The sequence below is a fragment of the Poeciliopsis prolifica genome, unplaced genomic scaffold (genome assembly GCF_027474105.1).
Source record: "Poeciliopsis prolifica strain line A6 unplaced genomic scaffold, Auburn_PproV2 SCAFFOLD010, whole genome shotgun sequence".
Taxonomy (NCBI): domain Eukaryota; kingdom Metazoa; phylum Chordata; class Actinopteri; order Cyprinodontiformes; family Poeciliidae; genus Poeciliopsis; species Poeciliopsis prolifica.
In genome coordinates this window covers 9,090,547-9,109,710 of record NW_026562385.1, presented here as the reverse complement: position 1 = coordinate 9,109,710, position 19,164 = coordinate 9,090,547, and the positions used below count along the sequence as shown (strand labels likewise).

Genomic DNA, 19,164 nt, shown 5'->3' with positions numbered 1-19,164 from the left:
AATACCACCAAAAAATTCTATCCATTTTAAGTACATTCTGCACAATAGAACAACACAAATAAATTCACCAGGAAGAAGGAAATTGAAACGTGATTAACTTTTTTTTCCCCCCATTGAATAAAAATCTAAAAAGTGTGGCATGCATTTGAATTCAGCCACTCTGAATGCTCACCGTGATGCTGCTGCAACTGCAGGTTGGTTGTGGCATGGACACGACACATTTTTGTTCATCCTTCCTCGCGAAGCGCAGCCAGTGTGGACAAAATGAACTCAAAACCATTTTAAGGCCTAAATTTGAGATATATAATAGTGATGTTACTGTAGCCAGAGTCTCTCTGTCTCCCACCACCTGCATTGGGTTGTACGGGCATTTTAGCATAGAGCTGGATTAGCTTATCTTAGCCATAGCTGCTGTTTTAATGCAAAGCACCATAGAAAATAGCTGATAACACTAAAGTCAAAGAGGCTCTTTAAAGTACTCCCTTGTTAATTAGAAATTTAGAATGGGAATAAAAGTTAAATAGAGATAAGGGAATTGTTTCAGAGATAATCCGGGAATGTAGTTTTTAGTGTTTTTAGTTTGTTAAGAAGAACGGGTGTTTTGGATAGATTTTAGTAGTAAAAGCATCTGATCCATACTCCAATCTGGAAGGTGGCAGTTGTGCAACTAAAAGTTATTTGCCAAGCGCCATAAAAAACAGGGAAGAACAAGCAAAAGAAGGAGAAGGACCCCCCTGCAGTCCAAAAGACCTGAGTTTCCTCAGCAGGTAGAGAGCGCTTCAGTGTTGTGAGTCCTGTCCAAGTTCAGGTCAGTGTGTGAGCACAGGTGTGCCAGGTGACCTGCGGCCTTGGCTGCTGAGCTTGAGCAGTCAAGAGATGGGTGCGCTTAACTCTTTGTGAGGTGCGTGCCAGTTGGGTGGAGATGGTGAATGCATCCAAAAGTGTCGGATTTGCGAACTTATATAGAAAGAACAGCTTCTTAACTTACACTCTGTGTTATCTTGACTTGCATGCCACACTTTTCAGATTTGTGTACATGAGCGCTTCTGCAGACAATGCAGGCTTATTTTTCTGAACTGTTACAAAAACAATCCTTGTAATCATTGTAAGTCTTTTTTAACTGAAACGGCAAATAAAAGGGCGACACATACGCACGCAGGATTGTATTTTTCAATTTAATTTCTTTTAATATAATCTTATTTACATTGTATTTTTTCATAAATGTTTAGTACATTGTAAGTTACAATACTTTTGCATCCATTACACAGTGAAATTAGACCATAGAAAATGCAGATTGAAATAATACTGCTTAACAGTCTTCAATCTACAACGGAACGTTCCCCTCTTTCCCTCCCGTCCGCATGTTTCTTCTCGCTCAATAAAATTTGATTTCATTCTCTACTGTGGAGCTTAAATGGTTCAAAAGGGATTCATTCATTGAGGTCTTAAAGATGATGATTAGTTGTCCAAAACGTTCGGGCTACACAGACAAAAAAATAAAATAAAATAAAAATGATGTTTAGGAGGAATAAAAACATGGCAATACAGGCGATAACACGTGTATAAAAAGGCTTAAGGGGTCTTTTGTTTTTAAGCACAGGTGTTGCAAATCAAGTCTTCTTTGCATCTTGAGGCTCGTTTTGATTAAGAATAACAAACTTTCCCCCCCATCCCACTAAAAATAAAAAAAAATGAGATAAAATCCAGGACACACCCTTGGATTAGTTTTATTTCTCAAATTACTGCTGGGGTTTGCGAGGGAAAGGTAACTTCAGCAAATGTAACCCGGTGTTTTCAAAACACCAACATCTTTCGTACACCGACGAGAGTATTTTCTTTCCCCCCACAGTAACATGGATGTTTGAAAAGTAACAAAACTCAATAATAACAATAAAACTAAAAAAAAAAATCCACTTTGTGGATGACTTGAATTGCATGAGAATTGACCCTTCAGCTCCAGTAGGTTGAGCTGCGATTAAGAAATTAGTGAGGGCTCATTGCAGAGCACATAGCAGCTTGGTCAGTAATCATTTAGTAATAAATAATAAAAACATCAGAGAGGATCAGAGTGGTCGCAGGTACAAACGTAAGAGAAAAAACAAAAAAAGGTTAAACGGAGGCTCATTTTTGTTTATCATTTTTACAGCGTAACAGAGTGCCATGCTCGACACACATGCACACACATACAAAACATTTTTTAAAAAAATCCCACTCTCTCACATGCAGACCGAGACACAAAGACACGCAACAGTGGTTAAACATGAAGCATGAATACTAGTCAATCAATCAGCTTGTTACGGAGGAAAAGGAAACAAACAAACAAACAAACAAAAGATAATCATCGCTCCCTGCCTTGTTCAACGCACACCTGAATTCAAAGTTCGCAGGCTCGTACGCGATTGGCTGATTGTGCCCGAAGACTTGAGCGCGACCCGAGTCGAATTTGCCGTGGTTACACATTCTTAAGAGTGACATCATAGCTTGTTAAAACTGAAGGATAAAAATGCTTCTTGAAAATATTTGAAAAATTTTTTAAAATACTTTTTTTTCTTTTTCCCCCACTCCCCCCCTCCCCCATCATCCCCTTCCCTCTCGTCCTCCTCCTCCTCTTCTTCCTCCTCCTGCTGCTGTGCTTCCTCGTTTAACCGCAGGCAGTCCGGCGGCGCAGAGGTGGCAAGAGACGGTTGTGTTCTCGTAATGCTTGGCTGTTCGGCGCACTCGGAGTACACCTGGAGTTCGGTTCGTGTGTGTGCATACATGTCGAATGTCAGATCGTTGGGTGTGCAAGTGCAAGCGAGTGTGACCGGCGTCGTCCTCCCCGTCCTTGCGGCGGAGCCGTCATTCCACGGCGAAGCCGCACGTCTCCTCCACCGCTGTCAGCAGCTTCTCGTAAAGTTTCTCGTAGGACTCGTAGGGAGGGATGTCTATCCTGTTAAAACTGAAGACAAGAAAAAAAAAAGAAAAAAGGATTCGTCAGGAAGTCAGACTCTGTAGCAAATGAACGAATGAGACCCGAGGCGTCTTACCACGTGTGAGCTTTTGGTAGGTTCTCTGTGTTGGCGTCTATCAAGTGGATGGTGAAGAGCCTCGGTCCTGCAGAACCTGTAGAGCCTTACACACATTCATTCTAGTTATCACTGCTCTACAATGGGAAACGGCTGGCCGGTCGTTTTAAACCGGTCACCAGTATAAACGCAGGCGGTTTAACGGGAGTTTATGTGAGAGACCAACACCGGGTGGATCTTCTCTGGTGGGTGGGTTGAAAACGTGACACATTTTTGTGTTTAATGCTTGACATATTAAAAATCTGAAGATGACTCCTCCGCAGAACAGCTGGATTCATACTGATATTAACTTTAACCCAGGCAGACTCTTAAGAGACTCCTGAAGGAAAATTCTGGATTTCATTTAGAATCAGTTCAGATTGTTTCGCTGAAAAAGCTGCAAAATGAAATGTGAACAAAGTATTTCAACATAAATAAAAAGGGGGCTGCAGCTAACAATTATTTTAGTACTCAAGTAATCTAACGACCGATTAAATAATTCACTAAACATCAACACAGTATTGGACTAATCCGTGGACTATTCTTTTACAATTAACAAGTTAATAACTGTCTTTATTTTTGACATCAAAATTACAAGATGTTAATATTTTTTGTAGTTTTGCCATAAATACTCCTTTGAGAGTGCTGCTGTTTCAGCAAATAGCATATTTCAGAATTTCAAAAAATGTATTAATCACGATTAATCGTACCACCACCCATGTCATTCAGCACATACTAAATTAGCAATATGCTGATTGGAAGGACTCGATAAGAACCTTCCGTTTGTCTCACAAGCTACGATTAATAGTTGATGATTACTTCAATGACCGATTAATCGTGATTAATTGTTTCAGCCCTGACCTGAATCAAAACAAACTTATTGGCAGCAAATGAACGAATGTTAATGTGAAACGACTGCAGCTAAAAGCTGTGTGTTGACTTTGTGTGGAGGCTCTGTGCCGGTGCCTGACCCACCCTGCAGCGCTTTGAACCCCTGCAGGGGAACCCGAGTGGAGCCCGTGACGAACTGCAGGAGGCGCCCTCTCCTCTCCTCGCTGAAGGCCTCCACGGCCTGCCAGAACCACCGCACCACGTTGCTCTCCCCGGTGCAGTGCTTCAGCCGGGTGTTGGTCTTCCAGTCCGCCAGGTCTATCTTCCCCAGTCCGCCGATTATTAACTGGATGGGACGAAGAGAGCGGGACGTTATGCGAGGATTGAAAACAAGAACGAGATGTGAAGAATCCTGGGTTCCCTCGAATGAAGGTTTGTCGTTCAGAGGCGCGCACCTCCAGCTCTTTGTGGTCGAACGGTTTGAGGAGGTGCTGTGGGATCAGCTCACTGAATCCTTTCTGGAGAGCCAGAAACTGGGCTTCAATCCCACGCATGAACCTCCAGTTCACATAAAGTCTGCAACACACAGCCAACACGAGCAAAGTGAGCATCCCACACCACACTGGGAAGCATTTCTGAACACCTTGTTTTGTTATCTGTTCCCACCTAACGTATTCCTTCTTGTTCTCCTCGGTGACGGGGACATTTCTGCCGTTAGGTTTGAGTTCGTGTTGGGAGAACTTCCCAAAGGCATTGTGCTCCACGCAGAAAGTGTGGTCCAGGACCGAAGTGATGTCATTCTCCCTGCACACACACAATAAAGAGAACACTGGGCTGTAAAATATGAAATAAAAACAGGGAAGTGACTCAAAGTCACGGTGGTTATTTGGGCCAAAGTTCTCACAATATCCAGACGAGGCTCTTGTGCAACTCCGGGTCCGTGGTCTCCAGATCGTTGAGCTGGATGGGTTTGCCTAGCAGCTGCTTGTAGAAGGGCAGCGTGAAGCTGCCGTTGATATAGTGACTGTGGAAGACCGCCAGGCCCATCACGCGGCCCACAAAGTGAAAATAGGACAAGTGGTCCTAAGAAAGAGAGAGAAAGGCATGTGAACCAAAGTTTGAGATCCTTAATTAACTCGACGTGAAGCGGTGAACTCACAGGGTTGATGGAGGAGTCGGGGTTGATCTGTAGTGTGTAGATGTTGTCAGTGGAGTACTGGAAGAGGCCGTAGTAGGGGTTCAACATTTCATGACACAGCAGATACAGCCACTCCCTGGACACAAGGTTACTCAGCATTAAAACAAGTGAACTTAAACACACAATGAACCAGATATTATTGCTCATTCTTTATACACGTGCTTATCAATTTCTCATTGATACGCTGAAATTTTTCCACTGAGGGACAAATAAAAGGAATTTTCTATTCTATTCAAGCTAAAGGAAGCTACAACGGGGGCTAACGCTGCGGCTAACGTTTACTTTAGTAATCGTCAGGTTGCTCTGATGATTAAGATGATAAAAAAAAGTTGCCACTTAACCACTTATAGCTTTTTTTTTAAATACAGTATTAGAAATACATTAAAAGACGCAAATAATTCATTAACATTTTCGAATAAAAAATAAAAAAATGTCTTGCTTAAAATGAAATAACATTCCTTTGGTGTATGTTATGTTGATATTTTGTGGCAAAGGATGCATCTGCAGCTAGAGAAATATATACTCATCTTTTGATTTATTTTGATAAGAAATGGATAGCATATACAGGAGATTTTTTGTTTTCAGATTTTGAATCAAATAAAGCAAAAAGCATCACTTGGGGAGTTCTGGGTAAAACATTTTTACAAAGAGGTTGTTTTGTTTTTATCTTAAATGCAAAAATGTTTATGTTTTTGTACGCCGTTGGTTTAATTCCTTCTTTAAGTATGTTGGTCTTTCAGCAAATCTTTGTAAACTCCTGTTAACAATTAATAGACTACTATTCATAGTTGACAATTGTTTTGGTAATTGATTAATCATAATTAATTCAATTAATTGTTTCAGCCCTAATGGGGGTATCATTTTATTTAACACATATTTTATTAGTGATACACTAACTGGAAGGAGATAGAAAACCTTCAGTTTTACCTCTGTGAGAAACGACTGAAAATATTGAACAGCTTAGCTGAAAAGCATCAGCACTTCTGCTTAATTAAACATACGCTGCACATTTTAATAAAACAAGAAATACAGCAACAGTGAACAACAACTCAAGAGTCTTCCCGCTCACCTGGCCACTCCTCCGTAATCAAGGCCCTCCTCCCCTCTGAACTTCACCATCAGCCGTTTCTTCAGGTCCTTCGGCCTCATCTTCATTATCTGTCGATACGACTCCTGGGAACACACGCAGCATACAGATCACGCCTCTGTCTCCTGGCAAACGCGGCTCCGCGCCTGCCGACCACAACGCTGGTCTTCGGCGCAGACGCAGTTTCTCTCAGTGGAAACAAAACAAACTGGTGCTAAGTTTAACACTGAATCCAGTTTGGTGGGAAAATTCCCCTTGATAAGGGCTAAACAAAAAAACCCACATCGCAGATTTTTATTTGAGAAAATAGTTTAACACCCTTTGTATCACTGTTTTGCTTCACAACTGCTTTGTGTTTGTCTGTCACATAAAACTGCAATAAAAGTTATTAAGGTTTGTACCACAAAAAAAAGTGGAAAAGGTTCTGGAATCAGTATTGCTTCAGCAGCAGCTGCTGTTGTTTGCCAGTGATGCAACACAAACAGTGTTTTGCACAAAGTCTATCCACCAATCAGAGGCATGTTTACAATCTGAACCTCTCAGCTCAGTAGAATAATAACCAGCTGAGTGGATCAGGGTTGAAAATGTTTCTCCGCTGAGGCGTCTCGGGGAAAAAATAAGTAATTCAAAAAAACCCCAGAGGATTAAAAAAAAAGAAAAAAAGATTAAAGCCATTTTTTTGTGTCCAGAAAAGATTGTGTCAACTTCATGTATCTATCTTCTACACTGCTAGTTCCACTGGGAGATTGCTTCACTCAGAACATGGAAAAAATGTGAAATTAATACCTTTTTTCATCAATATTAACAAATTATTCACTTAAAACAAGCTCCTTTATCTTGCTGAAAAGTTACTTGTAAGTTAGTTTTGCTTTATTTTAAGTGTGCTAAGATATTATGCATTAGAAACTAAGCCAAAAATACTTGGTAAGATGTAGTGCTTTTAATACGTAGGAAATAAAGCAACACCTTTCATGGGAAAGAAAAAAGTGATAAAAACATGTTGTTTTGCACTTTCACAAGCTGTTTTTAATAGATATCTATTGTTTTTTTTCTTGGGATCAGAAACAAAAACGTCGCAGTCCAGTGGTATGGTACCTTTTTGTTCCTCCTTACCTCAAAGATCTCCTCTCGGGACACCTCGATGCGACAGTGTCCCGCTTGAGGCTGCTGCAGCGACAGCTCGTGGCGCAGCAGCTTCAGCTTATGCACCAGGTCTCGCTCGTAGCGCACCGCCACGTCTCCGTCTCCTCCTCCGCCGCCGCCGATCCCTCCGCCTCCCCCCTCGTCCACCCCGACGTCCATCGGCGGGGCCTGGGACGTCTCCTTCACTTGGGATTGGTGGCTGCAGGGAGCGGAAGAAGCGAGAGGTGGGTGAGGTGGCGGCAGGCCAGGAGAGCAGACAGGATTAGATGCCGTGCGCCGAGCTAAATCTCCCATAAGCCGGTGTTTCTGTAAATCACACCTCCCTGCAGTGTTAACAGAGCTGATGACCGTTAGTAGGTCACGTCCGGGTCCAGGCTGGGTGTAGCTTTACGTTGGTGTTGGATCAGGCTAAGAACAAATCGGACTAAAATCCACTTATTAAGGACGTGCCGCAGGAGTCTGAGTCTACAGTCAGGGGGGGGAAATCTGTAGCGTTCCCGGATCAGACACACACCTGATGATGTTGTGCAGGCGGGGGTCTGTGAACTGCGTGGTCCGGTTGTTGTGGTCCACAAAGTAGATGCGGCCGGACACGGTGCTTCGGACCTCCCACCCCACTGGCAGCGGGCCGAGTTCCTCGCAGCTCACGCTCGCCAGATCCCTACTCCAGAATCAGAGAACATGGCAGAACATTTTCTCAGTCGTTTTCTGACTCAAACCTCTGGATTTTATGTTCCGAGTTTTACTGCATTCAAAACACGTGGACACAAAATATTCCTTAAGTCAGAAGTTTTATGTTTGTAATCAGTTTGTTGGACCAAGCTCATTTCAAAATGAAAAATTCCTCAAAAAAGGACTGGAACACGTCATGCAGATTCTTTAAATGCAGTTCAGCATCTCTGTCACCTTTAATCTGTTGTAAATATGCACAATATGTCAAATATGTTTGGTATTTAAACTCCTGCAGGTGCAGGTTAAAGTTGAATCTCAAAGGGCCAATAGGTGTTTTGGTGAAATGTGAGAATTCATTTACGGCTTCTTAAGTCTGTAAATCAAAAACCAAAACGTTGTCACAGCTGTGATGAAACATTTAAGTATAGATCAAGCTGAAAAACTATTTATTTTTCTAAAACTAAAATCTTTGAATTTTTTGATGACCACAAAAATCTTGGGGGAAAAAATCAATAATTTCATGCTCAGTTTTTATTTTTTCTATACTTATTCAGACTTTTCAGCATTATTGTTGTTCATCAATTTAAATGCATGACTATTCATTCCAACAAAGCGCCAGATTTTGTACAAAGAAACATAATTTCTCAAGTGTAAAGTTTAATTTTCAGCGTAATTTCTTAAAGATCTTCCTTCTGTTCAAGCTGTGTTTGACTATAACCACTGAGTAATCCTACCGTGGTATCCGAGGGTCGTGCCAGGTGCTGACGCCCGTCTGTGTGTGAAGGAAGTACACCTGGCCTTGCACAGTTGTTCGTTGCTCTGTTACAATAAGGAAACAATGTTATTCGTGGCCGTTTTAAATTTAGACGGCTTATAAATGTGTTTGAGAACGGACCGTATCCCTCGGGCAGATCAGGCGGCTGATGCCCGTGAGGTCTGTTCTGAGGGGTGTGGCCATGACCTCTGGAGTCCGGCCCTCTGATTCGCAGAGTCTGCAAGCGGCTCTCCTGACCCGGTGAGTCCAGCCGGCAGTTCCCGCCGCCCGCGGCGCCGGTGGGGTCGGAGTAGGGCAGCGGCTCTTCGCTGAAGCAGCCCTCGAAAACGGGTCTGAGGAGTTACACGCAAAGCTCAGAAGTCTGAAGGTGATATTTAACTGGAATAGAGTTAAAGTCAGAGTGTTATGTTATAAAAGTCTGGAGATGCGCTCACCCATCGTTTTCCAACAGCCCTCTGCAGTCCACTACAGGACCGCCGCTGCCAATGCGGTCCCGCGTCTGTAAGCTCACTACAGACAGAAAATGTGTCGACATTGGACAGAATCGATAAGTCAGGATGTAATTATTCAGTGCCTTTCATACATAAAGTGCCATATATATCAAGATAAAGAAAAAAAAACCCCAAAATGAAACAGATAAAACTGCTAAAATGTGTGAAGAAAAAAATAAAAATACATTCAGAGATGTTTGAATCTGTCAATGTGGATGGTGGAGGAGTAAACAGCAATTTTCCATCTTTATCGCCAATAAAAACATGGGAATAAAAATGTAAAACTGGGTTTAAAGAAAAATAAGAATTAGACTGAAGTAGTAAATATATATTTCTAAGAATGATAAATAAAAAAACCCCATTGAAAACAAACAATTTATTAACATAAATACAAATAAAGTTAGAAAATTCTAATCCAACTAAGCATCTTTAAAAATATAAAAACACCAAATTAAAAAAAAATGTTTTCAATTGAATTTTTCTTGCACGAAATTTTCATTTAAAAGTCAGTCAGAAAATTAATCTAACATGTTAACAGGATCTTAGAAATCAGTTCAAAATAAAAACTAATTTCTTGATTTTGTTCTTAAACACTGCTTTGGGTCTTCTGCGAATGAATTCCAGTTTGGAAGAAAGTATCAGCAAAATGGCGGCTTCTCTATGCATTCAACAATAAATGATAATAAAACATTTGTAATTGATTCAATTTAAAAAGTGAAACTCGTATTACTACACATCGGTCGATGTAGAATGTATTTCTTTAAGCCTGGATTGTTATAATTTAATGACTTCTAAACGTATAGACGTCGTGTCATTTTTTGTGGTCTGTAAGGGGACGGGATAAATGCTGACTTCACAGATGCGGAGCAGACGGTCACTGACGACCCGACGAGGAGAGGAAGCCGAAGAAGGTCACTGCTAAAGAAACTGACTGCTGGCAGAAGGCTACGGTCGAGCACATGGACATATTTTTCTATACGCTGCCATTTCGCTATGATAAATGTTTTTTTTTTTATTGCTCTAATGTAATATTATACATTTTCTGATGAAAGCAAATTTCAGGTTGAAGTCTGTATGACAGAGCAGTCGAAATGAACAGAAATAAGTGTGCAGTTATTGAACGAAATAAACTTTTAATGACATTCTAATCTTTTGGGATGCAGATTATTTAAATCCTTCTAGAGGGATGATGTTTCCAGACTGAAACAGGTGTGACGTGTGCGCTCTTTCTGGGTTTTGTTAACATTGTTGCAGCTCAACATTTGCACGGAGATAAAGGGGGAAAAAAATAAATAAAAAAAATAAAAAAAACGACAAGTGGAAACAGAGATAGCTTATCAGTGTGTCCGTCCTCACCTACGATCTGCCCCCTCACTGCGTCACTGTCAGAGGGGTTCAGCTTGCATAGATCTAGACGCTGGTCTGGAGGAAGGAAAGTCGTAATGAATGCACCAGATGCAGATAGAGTTAAAAATAAAAGCACTTAGAGAAGAAAAAAAAAATCTAAATTACATCCTGTGTCTTTTAGCCTGCTGATGGCGTTGGAAAGCAGTCGTATGCAGCCCAAAAACCCCGCCCCCTGCCGCTTGTGGATCTTCTTGTGGTTCCATATGCTGATGGTGATCGAGTCGGTCTTCCCAATGTAGCTGCAAAAGCGAGGAACTCGTCAGGTTTCTTTAACACAACCGCCGCCTGCATTTAAAACCTCGGCATGTGGGAGGTGAGGGGTCACCGGGAGGCTTACAGGTCATAGTGCTGATTCCACTTGGGGTCCAGTGTGCTCTTGACTGTGTCTGTGGAGTGGCATTGACCCGATCCGTCCACCACCACCTTCGCGAAAGGATCCGGTAGGCCTGCACGCACACAAGGCGTCACCAAAACGCTGCACTGTGTACCAATTGTTTTTACAGTAGACTAGTGGAAAATGCCACAGCGATACTTACGAAAGAAGTCTTTCTTTGCGAGGTTCTTGGCACATAATACTGCAGGGGGGGGGAAAAAGGCATAAGCATGAGGCTAATCTTAGTGTGTAGGCAGCCCTAATGAATTCTGATGCATAACAAACACTCTGAGGAGGAAGAATGTAGTTTAGGATAAAATATGAATGCCAGAGAATACTGATGAGCCACAGAACTGGGTGAGCCACTGTTGAGATGAGGCTGCCCACTCTGTCTCAAAGTTTTCTCAAGCTGCATGAGAAAAGCACGGATGACGCGCGCTGCATAAACACCTGAGCTAACGCAACTTAGCTCAGGTGTGTTCGAAACCGCTGGCAGAGTCACAGCTAATTTTAGCCATGCGCTAACCTGTTGGAAAACAGAGCTGCTCTCCTGCTCTCAATACTCCCACAAACATGCAGAAGCTTATAATCACAACATGATGTGTTTACACACCGACTTAAGATGTAATTAATACTTTCTGTTGTATTGGTAGCACTTTAGCCATGCTCACACAGCCAGAGGATACATATAAACATATATTAATGAGCTAAAAAAAAGGCAAACAACAACAATATCCAAAGCAACTGTGACATCCGCTAACAAAAGAAATAAAGACGTTTTTAGTAAAAAAACAATGCCTTGTTTCCTTTTGTCAGTTCCGTGACTTTTTCCCCCTTTTATTAATATAATGGATTCTCTACTTTTATATTAAATGAAAATAAATAAATACATAATGATGTGAAGTTAAAAGTGTGGATAAAACAGGAAAGGTCACGTCACCAGTTTAGCAGCATTTCAAATATTGAAACCAAGAAACTAATCCAACAATTATCAATATCGACTGATTTGAAACGATTATATTGTAATATGTTTTTGAGCCGTATCATCCAGACCTAGCCATGTTACAAGCTTAGTAAGCAATATGTTGAATTGCTGCTTTAAATATTTCTGCTTTCAAATAATTCTGCTTTATATGAAACCAATTTCATCATTTTCTCCATATAAATTTCTACTTAAAGTAATGATACCACGACAATCTATTCAATAAGAGACCGTTAAATAATAAAAGGCATCTGCACATATTTCTCAGCACAATTTCCACAAAAATGTGTGAAAATGGTGATTAGATAAAAACAGAACTATGCCTCTAACCAGCAAAGATAAGTGAATGAGGCCTGTTGGTGAGTAAGGTAGTCGGTGGTTTAGGATGTGGCAACTGGTGGCAAACATGTGTCAGGCTCAGCCGGGTCCTACTTCCTGTGATCAAGCCATGGAGAATGCTGACAGGATATCCTTCCCTCTTTCCCCACGCCGACCTCTTTCAATGCTCCTCTGCCTGACTCACGCATTCCTCACTGAGATCTCATGTTTTCGTCAGACACCGAGAAAGAGAGAGACGGAGAGGAAAAGAACAGGGAGTCTGATCCCCGACTCCTCTTTCATCCAGACGGTCCAGGAGAACCATTCTCTCCACTCCATCTGCACTTCCGCTCCCTCGCCACAAACAGAGGACAGCTCTGATTTCACGGATTAGCACCCGGCTGCTCTCCTACCCCCCCCTCTCTTAGGCTACTTGACCACCTCCTCAGTGGCGCTGAATGTGTGACGGACCCCCTTCGCAGTGTCTCGGGAAATTTCCCATGCTGCCAAGGTAACCGATGGCCGGGACGGAGACAGCTCAGCTGGTGCCCGATTTCCCTCACTGCCAATTTAGCTCTTGGCATCGTTGGCTTTAAAGTTAAGAGGTAAAAGCAAAGAGGAAACAAACAAACAAAAAAAAAAAAAAGCAAAAAGGTTCCACTCAGATTGAAGTCAAACTAAATTGAAGGGCTGCTTTGGGGTATGAGTGTTTTCTCAGAATCAAAAATAAAACAAAATAAAATATTAAAAATCAATGCTGACATTAAGTGCAACAGTCAAACATTTTAAGAACAATTATGTACATTTTCCCCTTACACAACCTACTTCTTTTGTATGATCCAAGTGGTATTTTCAAATTTCCTGTCAACTTTTGTTTTTGCCAAATTCAATTTCTGATTTTAAACTATATTTTTTCTCACTTTTTCCCCCCTGAAATATACAAGAGAAAAAATATCTTTAAAAACTGGCTTTGATTTGAACAATTCCTTCTTTGAGCTCAACTGAATTCAAAGTCAAAATAGCTACAATCTTGTCAAACAAGATGGTAGTTCTTAACATCGCGCTGGAAATAAAATCTTAATTTCCCAAAAAGTGAATCTTCAAACAGAAAATTTTCACTATTCTGTCGAATGAATTAATCGCCCAAATCTAGAGACGGACCATTAAATCGTCTGGTGACTGAAATCTGACAGTTTCCTGCTTCATCGCCCTAAGTTTCTTCAGTCTGTAAGAAACTTAAAAATCCTATATTTTCTTGATTAGTGAATGCACCGTGCCTAACAGACCAAGGTAACAGCAACTATCATAGTTGTTAAGGTCCTTAATGAGTAACAGAGACTTAAAGTTAGCGATTTTCAGCAAGGTGTTTGAAAATCCAGCCACAGGAATCATAAATGTGTTCTGTGAAGGGCAGTCGCTGCTTTTCAAACGGAGTGAGACGTCAGCAGACAACAGGACAACGAAGTTGCTCCGTTTGATCTATTTTAAGCTCTCACTCGCTGCCCTTCATAAACTTTGCTGGGTTTGGAAATGTATAAGCACTTTCTATTTATTTTAAGACCGTAAACTCCAATTTATAGCCATTCCTCTTTTACGCACACGACATACTGTCACATGTCTCAAATGTAAAAAAAATTCATCACTGCTACCAGCAACAAGACCAAAAATATGAACCAGAACGTCTCCTTATGTTGTCATTGTTGAACATAATTCAGAATTGTCTAAAGTCTTTATTGTCAGGTTGAATCTTTAATAAAAACACAAATCACACTGATTACAAAACTCTTGACTCATCTCTGCCATGATGTAAAAGAAAGCTGCTTTAGAGATGTCACCTTTATTTCAGACAAATTGCTCCGTATCACTAATCTACCCACCAAACAACCACAAAGATCATCCAGACACAATACTAGAAGTTTTTATAGAACAAATATTGTGTGCTAATTCAGCAGTGTCAGTCATTTCACTTTCTCATGTTTCACATCATAGCTTTGAAAGATAAAAAGGTCTAAAATTAATTAAAATAAGATCATGGAATTAGCTAATTTGGGGAAGTTGATTGTTTTATTTCTTTAGTCTTAAAACATTTTTTTAGCCAAATCTCTGCTTCAAATATGAAAAACTGTTGAAGCATTGTTGTCGTCTATGTATCTATTTTTACAACTGGTTGAAAAAAGTATGGCAAAACTTTCACATTTTGTGATTTAATGTTTGTTTATCCCTTTATTGTTGGCAGAAAAACTACCTGTTATATTAATTTCCCAAACTTCTTTCATGTCTCATGAATTCAGTTTCTAACATTATTATGTATCCAGATTATCTAACAGAGAGCTCTAAAAGGAGCCATCATTTTAACAAATTAAAACCCAGAGGTACTTTGTAATCATATTCAATAATCTGCAGCGACGCTATGACATAACCTCACCTAAAGCAGCACCAGCAGCAGCTGAGTTTAATAAACTGAGTGCATGATCAGCGATGCCTTATTCACTGGTGGGGATCCTCGGTGGCATCAGCACCAACGGCACGTCTAAGAGCTCGATCATGTGACCGCTACGTGAACTCAGGAAGTAGTGCTGGTGACTTCAGGACCCAAACACCAGCTCAAATCGCAACAGCCACAGAAAAACAGACAACACCGGCCTCTTGCAGAATGGCCAGTGTTGTCCCTGGACAGTAATAGTGAGTAACAGGAAAGTGCTCAGAACACGAGTTGGTTTCCTGGAAATGGTTCATTGTTTAGCTTCGACTATGCACTTAAAAAACTGTTCTGTGGTTAAAATTTCACGAAGGTAACTGCTATAAAACTCTGGGTTTCTGCAAGTTTCACCAACGCAAATTTAACCCTCTCCAGGCAGGTGTTGCAGATTTGCAACAACTTAGCCAGTCTTTTCAAGTAATTTGAGCCTGAGAGGGTTAAGACCTTTTTGAGACCATTATGAATGAAATTTAAGACGCGTGTCATGACAGAAATGTACAAAAGAGTCACATATTTCACATAGTAGTACCAAGGTTTTTCCCAGAGTGAATGTAGCATCGTACGAGTTTGGCGATAGAAGTGAGTCAGGTAAAGACCTCGTCGTCCAGAAAGCAGGTGATAAACTACTATTACCCATAATAATAGATGCAAAACATCTAGATTAGATGTTTTCTAATGAATTTAAGACATTTTAAAGCCTTAAGTTTATAGAGGTGAATTTAAGACTTTTTAAAAATGTGTGGAAGCCTCGGAAACCGCTACTTTTGTGATGTGAAAAACTGGAAATGCTTTTCTAATTGGTACATTTGTCGAGTTGAGAAGAACTAGCAGAGCTTCTGTGTCAGACCTTTCTTCAGGAAGTGAACTGTTTGCTTCTATTTTGGATTGCAGTGTGTTTTCAATATTGATCCATTGTGTTGAGGCATTTATGGAAATTTTGAATTTTGCTTGAAGGAAACCGACGTTTTGACTGGAACAAGGGGGGGAAAAAGTGCACATTTGCTTCCTCCGTCGGCCGTCTGCGCTTTATTTAAGCTCCGAGCTGCAGACAACTGGAAACCAGCCAGGTCTAAATTCTGCGCGCCTTCGCGTCGTACCGACATCTTCGCGGAAATCTTCGCGGAAATCTTCGTGAAACCACTAATTTAAGGCTTGCTCCCGAGGGTTATTGTACGGTACCCATCAAATACAACGACTACATTCTGCCTGGTTAAATAGAAGCCTGCATAAACACAGTGAGGGCGCTCTGAAGTGTGACCCAGAGCCAGACTCCCTGTCACAGACACACAGGCTTCTCTGATGTAGGCCAAACAATCGCTCAGTCTGTCAGACTAAACAGAGCTGGCCGGCAGCATAGTCGGCCCATTGGCTCAACGTGCATTCCTCGCCCAATTAGGATTCCAGTCATACCTGGGGGGGCGGGACGCACTCGGAGAGGGGCAATAACCTCTGCATCCATGTTGAAATAATGAGCGATGTGCCTTACACAAACCCACACACACACACACACACACACACACACACACGTTCTCTGCTTTGTTTTCACTGCAATTTATCGGAGTCACAACTTTCTGATGAAATCTATTCGGATCTTCCCGAACGTCTTTGGATGGAGTCGAGGCGAAACAATTAGAGCACCTAAAATAAACTGATCCAAACAACGCTTCGCTTCAATGGAGCGTTTGATCCAATCAGACATATTTTTTTGCTTAGCTGTTCTGGGATACAGGTATAGAGATGTCATTTTGTTAAATTATCTCCGTAGCTTATTAAAGTACATGAGTAGAATGGGTTGCTTTCAGATACAAAAAGATAACAGAGGGAGCGAGATCACGTGATTTGACACCACATGTGTGATTTACACACAGCTTTCACTGCATAGCTCTACCCCGTAGTATTAAACGAGCTGATCAGCTGCATGAATGGCATCAGTTGTCTCCACATTAACAAAATGCAGCAGTAACCTGGTCTATTGCGAGCCTGAGCAGATTAACTGAAAAGATATTTTGGCGTTTTGTGAAATCCGGAATGTGGAGAGATGTGTCTTTTATTTGGGAAGGATGCTTCTGCTGCTCTACCTGGCTTCAAATCCTGCTCGGCGTAAAAGCAAAGTCATGCAGAAAAATAAAGGTTGAACATGTCATTGACACACAAGCAACTCTAACCAAATAAAATGAGAAAGAAGCTGTGGTGCCTGCATGTCCGGCTGTAAACTGAGGAGGGAAACAGTGAGAGCCAGGCAGCCCAGAGAGGTCATTTCCATTTCAATAGAGGCCCCTCGATGCCTAGTGGCGTTACATTAAGCTACAGTATAAAAAAAAAAACCATTGTTCCTGCTCTCTGTCCACGCAGGAAAGTGGGAGACAAAAACTGACTCATACGAAGAGAATCCTGACCCAGAAACCGAGGAAAAATCACAATATACACACAGATGCATCCCTGGTGCGTTGAGTACGTGATGCTCGGAGAGCAAACGTGTCCAACTGGTCCGGGTCGGGATAAGTTCAATGAGTCTAACTGCAGCTGACACAGCAGCCGAACGCCAATCGATACACACTGGTACTATCTAGCATGTCATATCTGCACGAAAAATAAAATGAAATAAAATCGATTTCGCAGAGGATGCGAATGCTTTATATGCTTTGAATTTTGTCGCATTAGCTAAAAAGGCGACGGGTCCTGCTGGTGGTCAGCCCCCTTAAAATGGGTGTAGCTAACCAGCTACAGCGGTCAGCAGTAACTACAGTGTTACTAAAGGCTAACACCAGCGGGCTAATACTTAGAGGCGACGGTTGGCTGGAAATAAAGTTTCTGGACGGCTTTCAGTCGCCACTCTCTCTAATAACATGCAAAGAGGCGAGCAGAAGCGTAAATGAGCCGTGAAACACAGCAAGAGACACCTTTTTGGCTGCCCTGTCGGCTATTCTGGTAGCATTTTTGCTAACAGGCTAGGCTTTAACTGCTGTTCGCCTCGCAAAAACCGGATGTTTGGGTAAAGAACAGACCAAGAGCCCCGCAGAAACTTGACTACATCAACATATTACAGCACACGCTTGTGTACAAGGCAGTTTAGCTCTGAATAAAACATGCACTGTAAGCGTTTTCTCTTTGGCTCGTTTTTTTTTTTTACCTGTCAGTCGGATTTTGATGCTGGACCCGTTTCTCCGACTCCCAGGATTCGACATCACTCCGGGAGCGAGAGAGAAAAAAAAAGGATAGCCCAAACTTTCCCTCGGAGTCGCCCGAAATCACAACCTTCGCCGAGAAATGGAACCGCGAAGGTCTTCAGCTGCGAAGCATGCGGTCCGCTTAGGTGTTCCTCACCGACAAAACTGTATTATTTCACCGCAAAGTCCTGCGCTCCTTCGAAATTCAACAACACGGGAGAACATTTTCGGGCAGGCTTAAGCACGTATGCGGCTGACGTCATGCTCTCGCCACTACGTGCTCGCGCCGGATAGCGTGAGCGCGCCCGACTGATACGACCCCCCCAAAAAGTTGTTGCGTTAGAAATATACATAAAATACCTAGGTGAAGCTTCACGTAGGTCATAAACATACATATATATAAGTACATATATAAAACATATATATATACATATATGTTTTAGCTATATTATGTGTAATGCTTTTTAAATAAATCGATAATGATATGAGTAGTAATAAGACATCAATTTACAAACAAGCATCTTTAGTGTTACTGTCTATCTCTTTTTACTAAACAAAATATATATGTATCAAAATTCTAATTTCTTCCGGAAACTATGAAGTTCTTAATCATATGACGTGTATGTATGTTGTGTGTTTGAAGAAATGCCTAGTTGGCCTGTATGTACATGTGATTTGTTTTGATTGATGAAATTGATTCGGGGGACAAAGTGTTTATAATTATGATTGGAACAGGCAACTATTTGTAAGATGTGTGTCCTGTTGCATTTGGACAGCTTGTCGTAATTGTTTTTTTTAAAAAGTTGTAACCTTAAAGCAGAAAATTGACCTGGAAATGCATCATGTTTTATAGTGGCCTAGTCAAATTCTAGAGTTAAATCTGAATGAGATTCTGTGACATTTATTCAGACGCAATTCTGCAGCAAAGAGAGGGCCATATTTCCTGCAGCTGGTTGATAGCAGTTGTTCTGCTTGTTATGATGCCTAGGGGAGTAGATTTATATTTATTCATGTCATCATAATTTGACATAAAAATGCGCTGAGCAATTCCTCCAATGCTCACCTGATTTCGCTTGAAGTTTTCATCCATCACTTCGGACTGTAAGAAGGACAAGAACCAGGAGAGACGAGTGTCTCTCCTGCGTTCAGAAATGGATTGTTTTTAGCACGGGAGGTCAACACAGTTGCAAAAGCCTG

The 19,164-nt window shown here is 41.4% G+C and overlaps 1 protein-coding gene across 3 annotated transcripts; it reads right to left on the bottom strand.

Moving 5' to 3' along the window:
• Window positions 1-1,156: 1,156 nt before the first annotated feature.
• On the bottom strand, window positions 1,157-18,213 carry smurf1 (SMAD specific E3 ubiquitin protein ligase 1). 3 transcript variants are annotated; one of them, XM_055035112.1, is made up of 18 exons: window positions 17,931-18,213; window positions 11,185-11,223; window positions 10,986-11,094; window positions 10,754-10,887; window positions 10,598-10,663; window positions 9,185-9,260; window positions 8,871-9,082; window positions 8,710-8,794; window positions 7,818-7,967; window positions 7,274-7,502; window positions 6,143-6,246; window positions 5,035-5,149; window positions 4,780-4,958; window positions 4,542-4,679; window positions 4,331-4,451; window positions 4,020-4,221; window positions 3,027-3,111; window positions 1,157-2,938 (listed from the first exon to the last, which is right to left on the bottom strand). In XM_055035112.1, exons 1-18 carry the CDS (start codon window positions 17,983-17,985, stop codon window positions 2,839-2,841), a joined length of 2,199 nt encoding a protein of 732 aa, XP_054891087.1. In that variant the 5' UTR covers window positions 17,986-18,213; the 3' UTR covers window positions 1,157-2,838. The 3 variants fall into 3 exon arrangements, with proteins under 3 accessions (XP_054891087.1, XP_054891088.1, XP_054891089.1); XM_055035113.1 differs by having other exon boundaries at window positions 7,818-7,964; XM_055035114.1 differs by having other exon boundaries at window positions 3,027-3,102; window positions 7,818-7,964.
• Window positions 18,214-19,164: the final 951 nt, after the last annotated feature.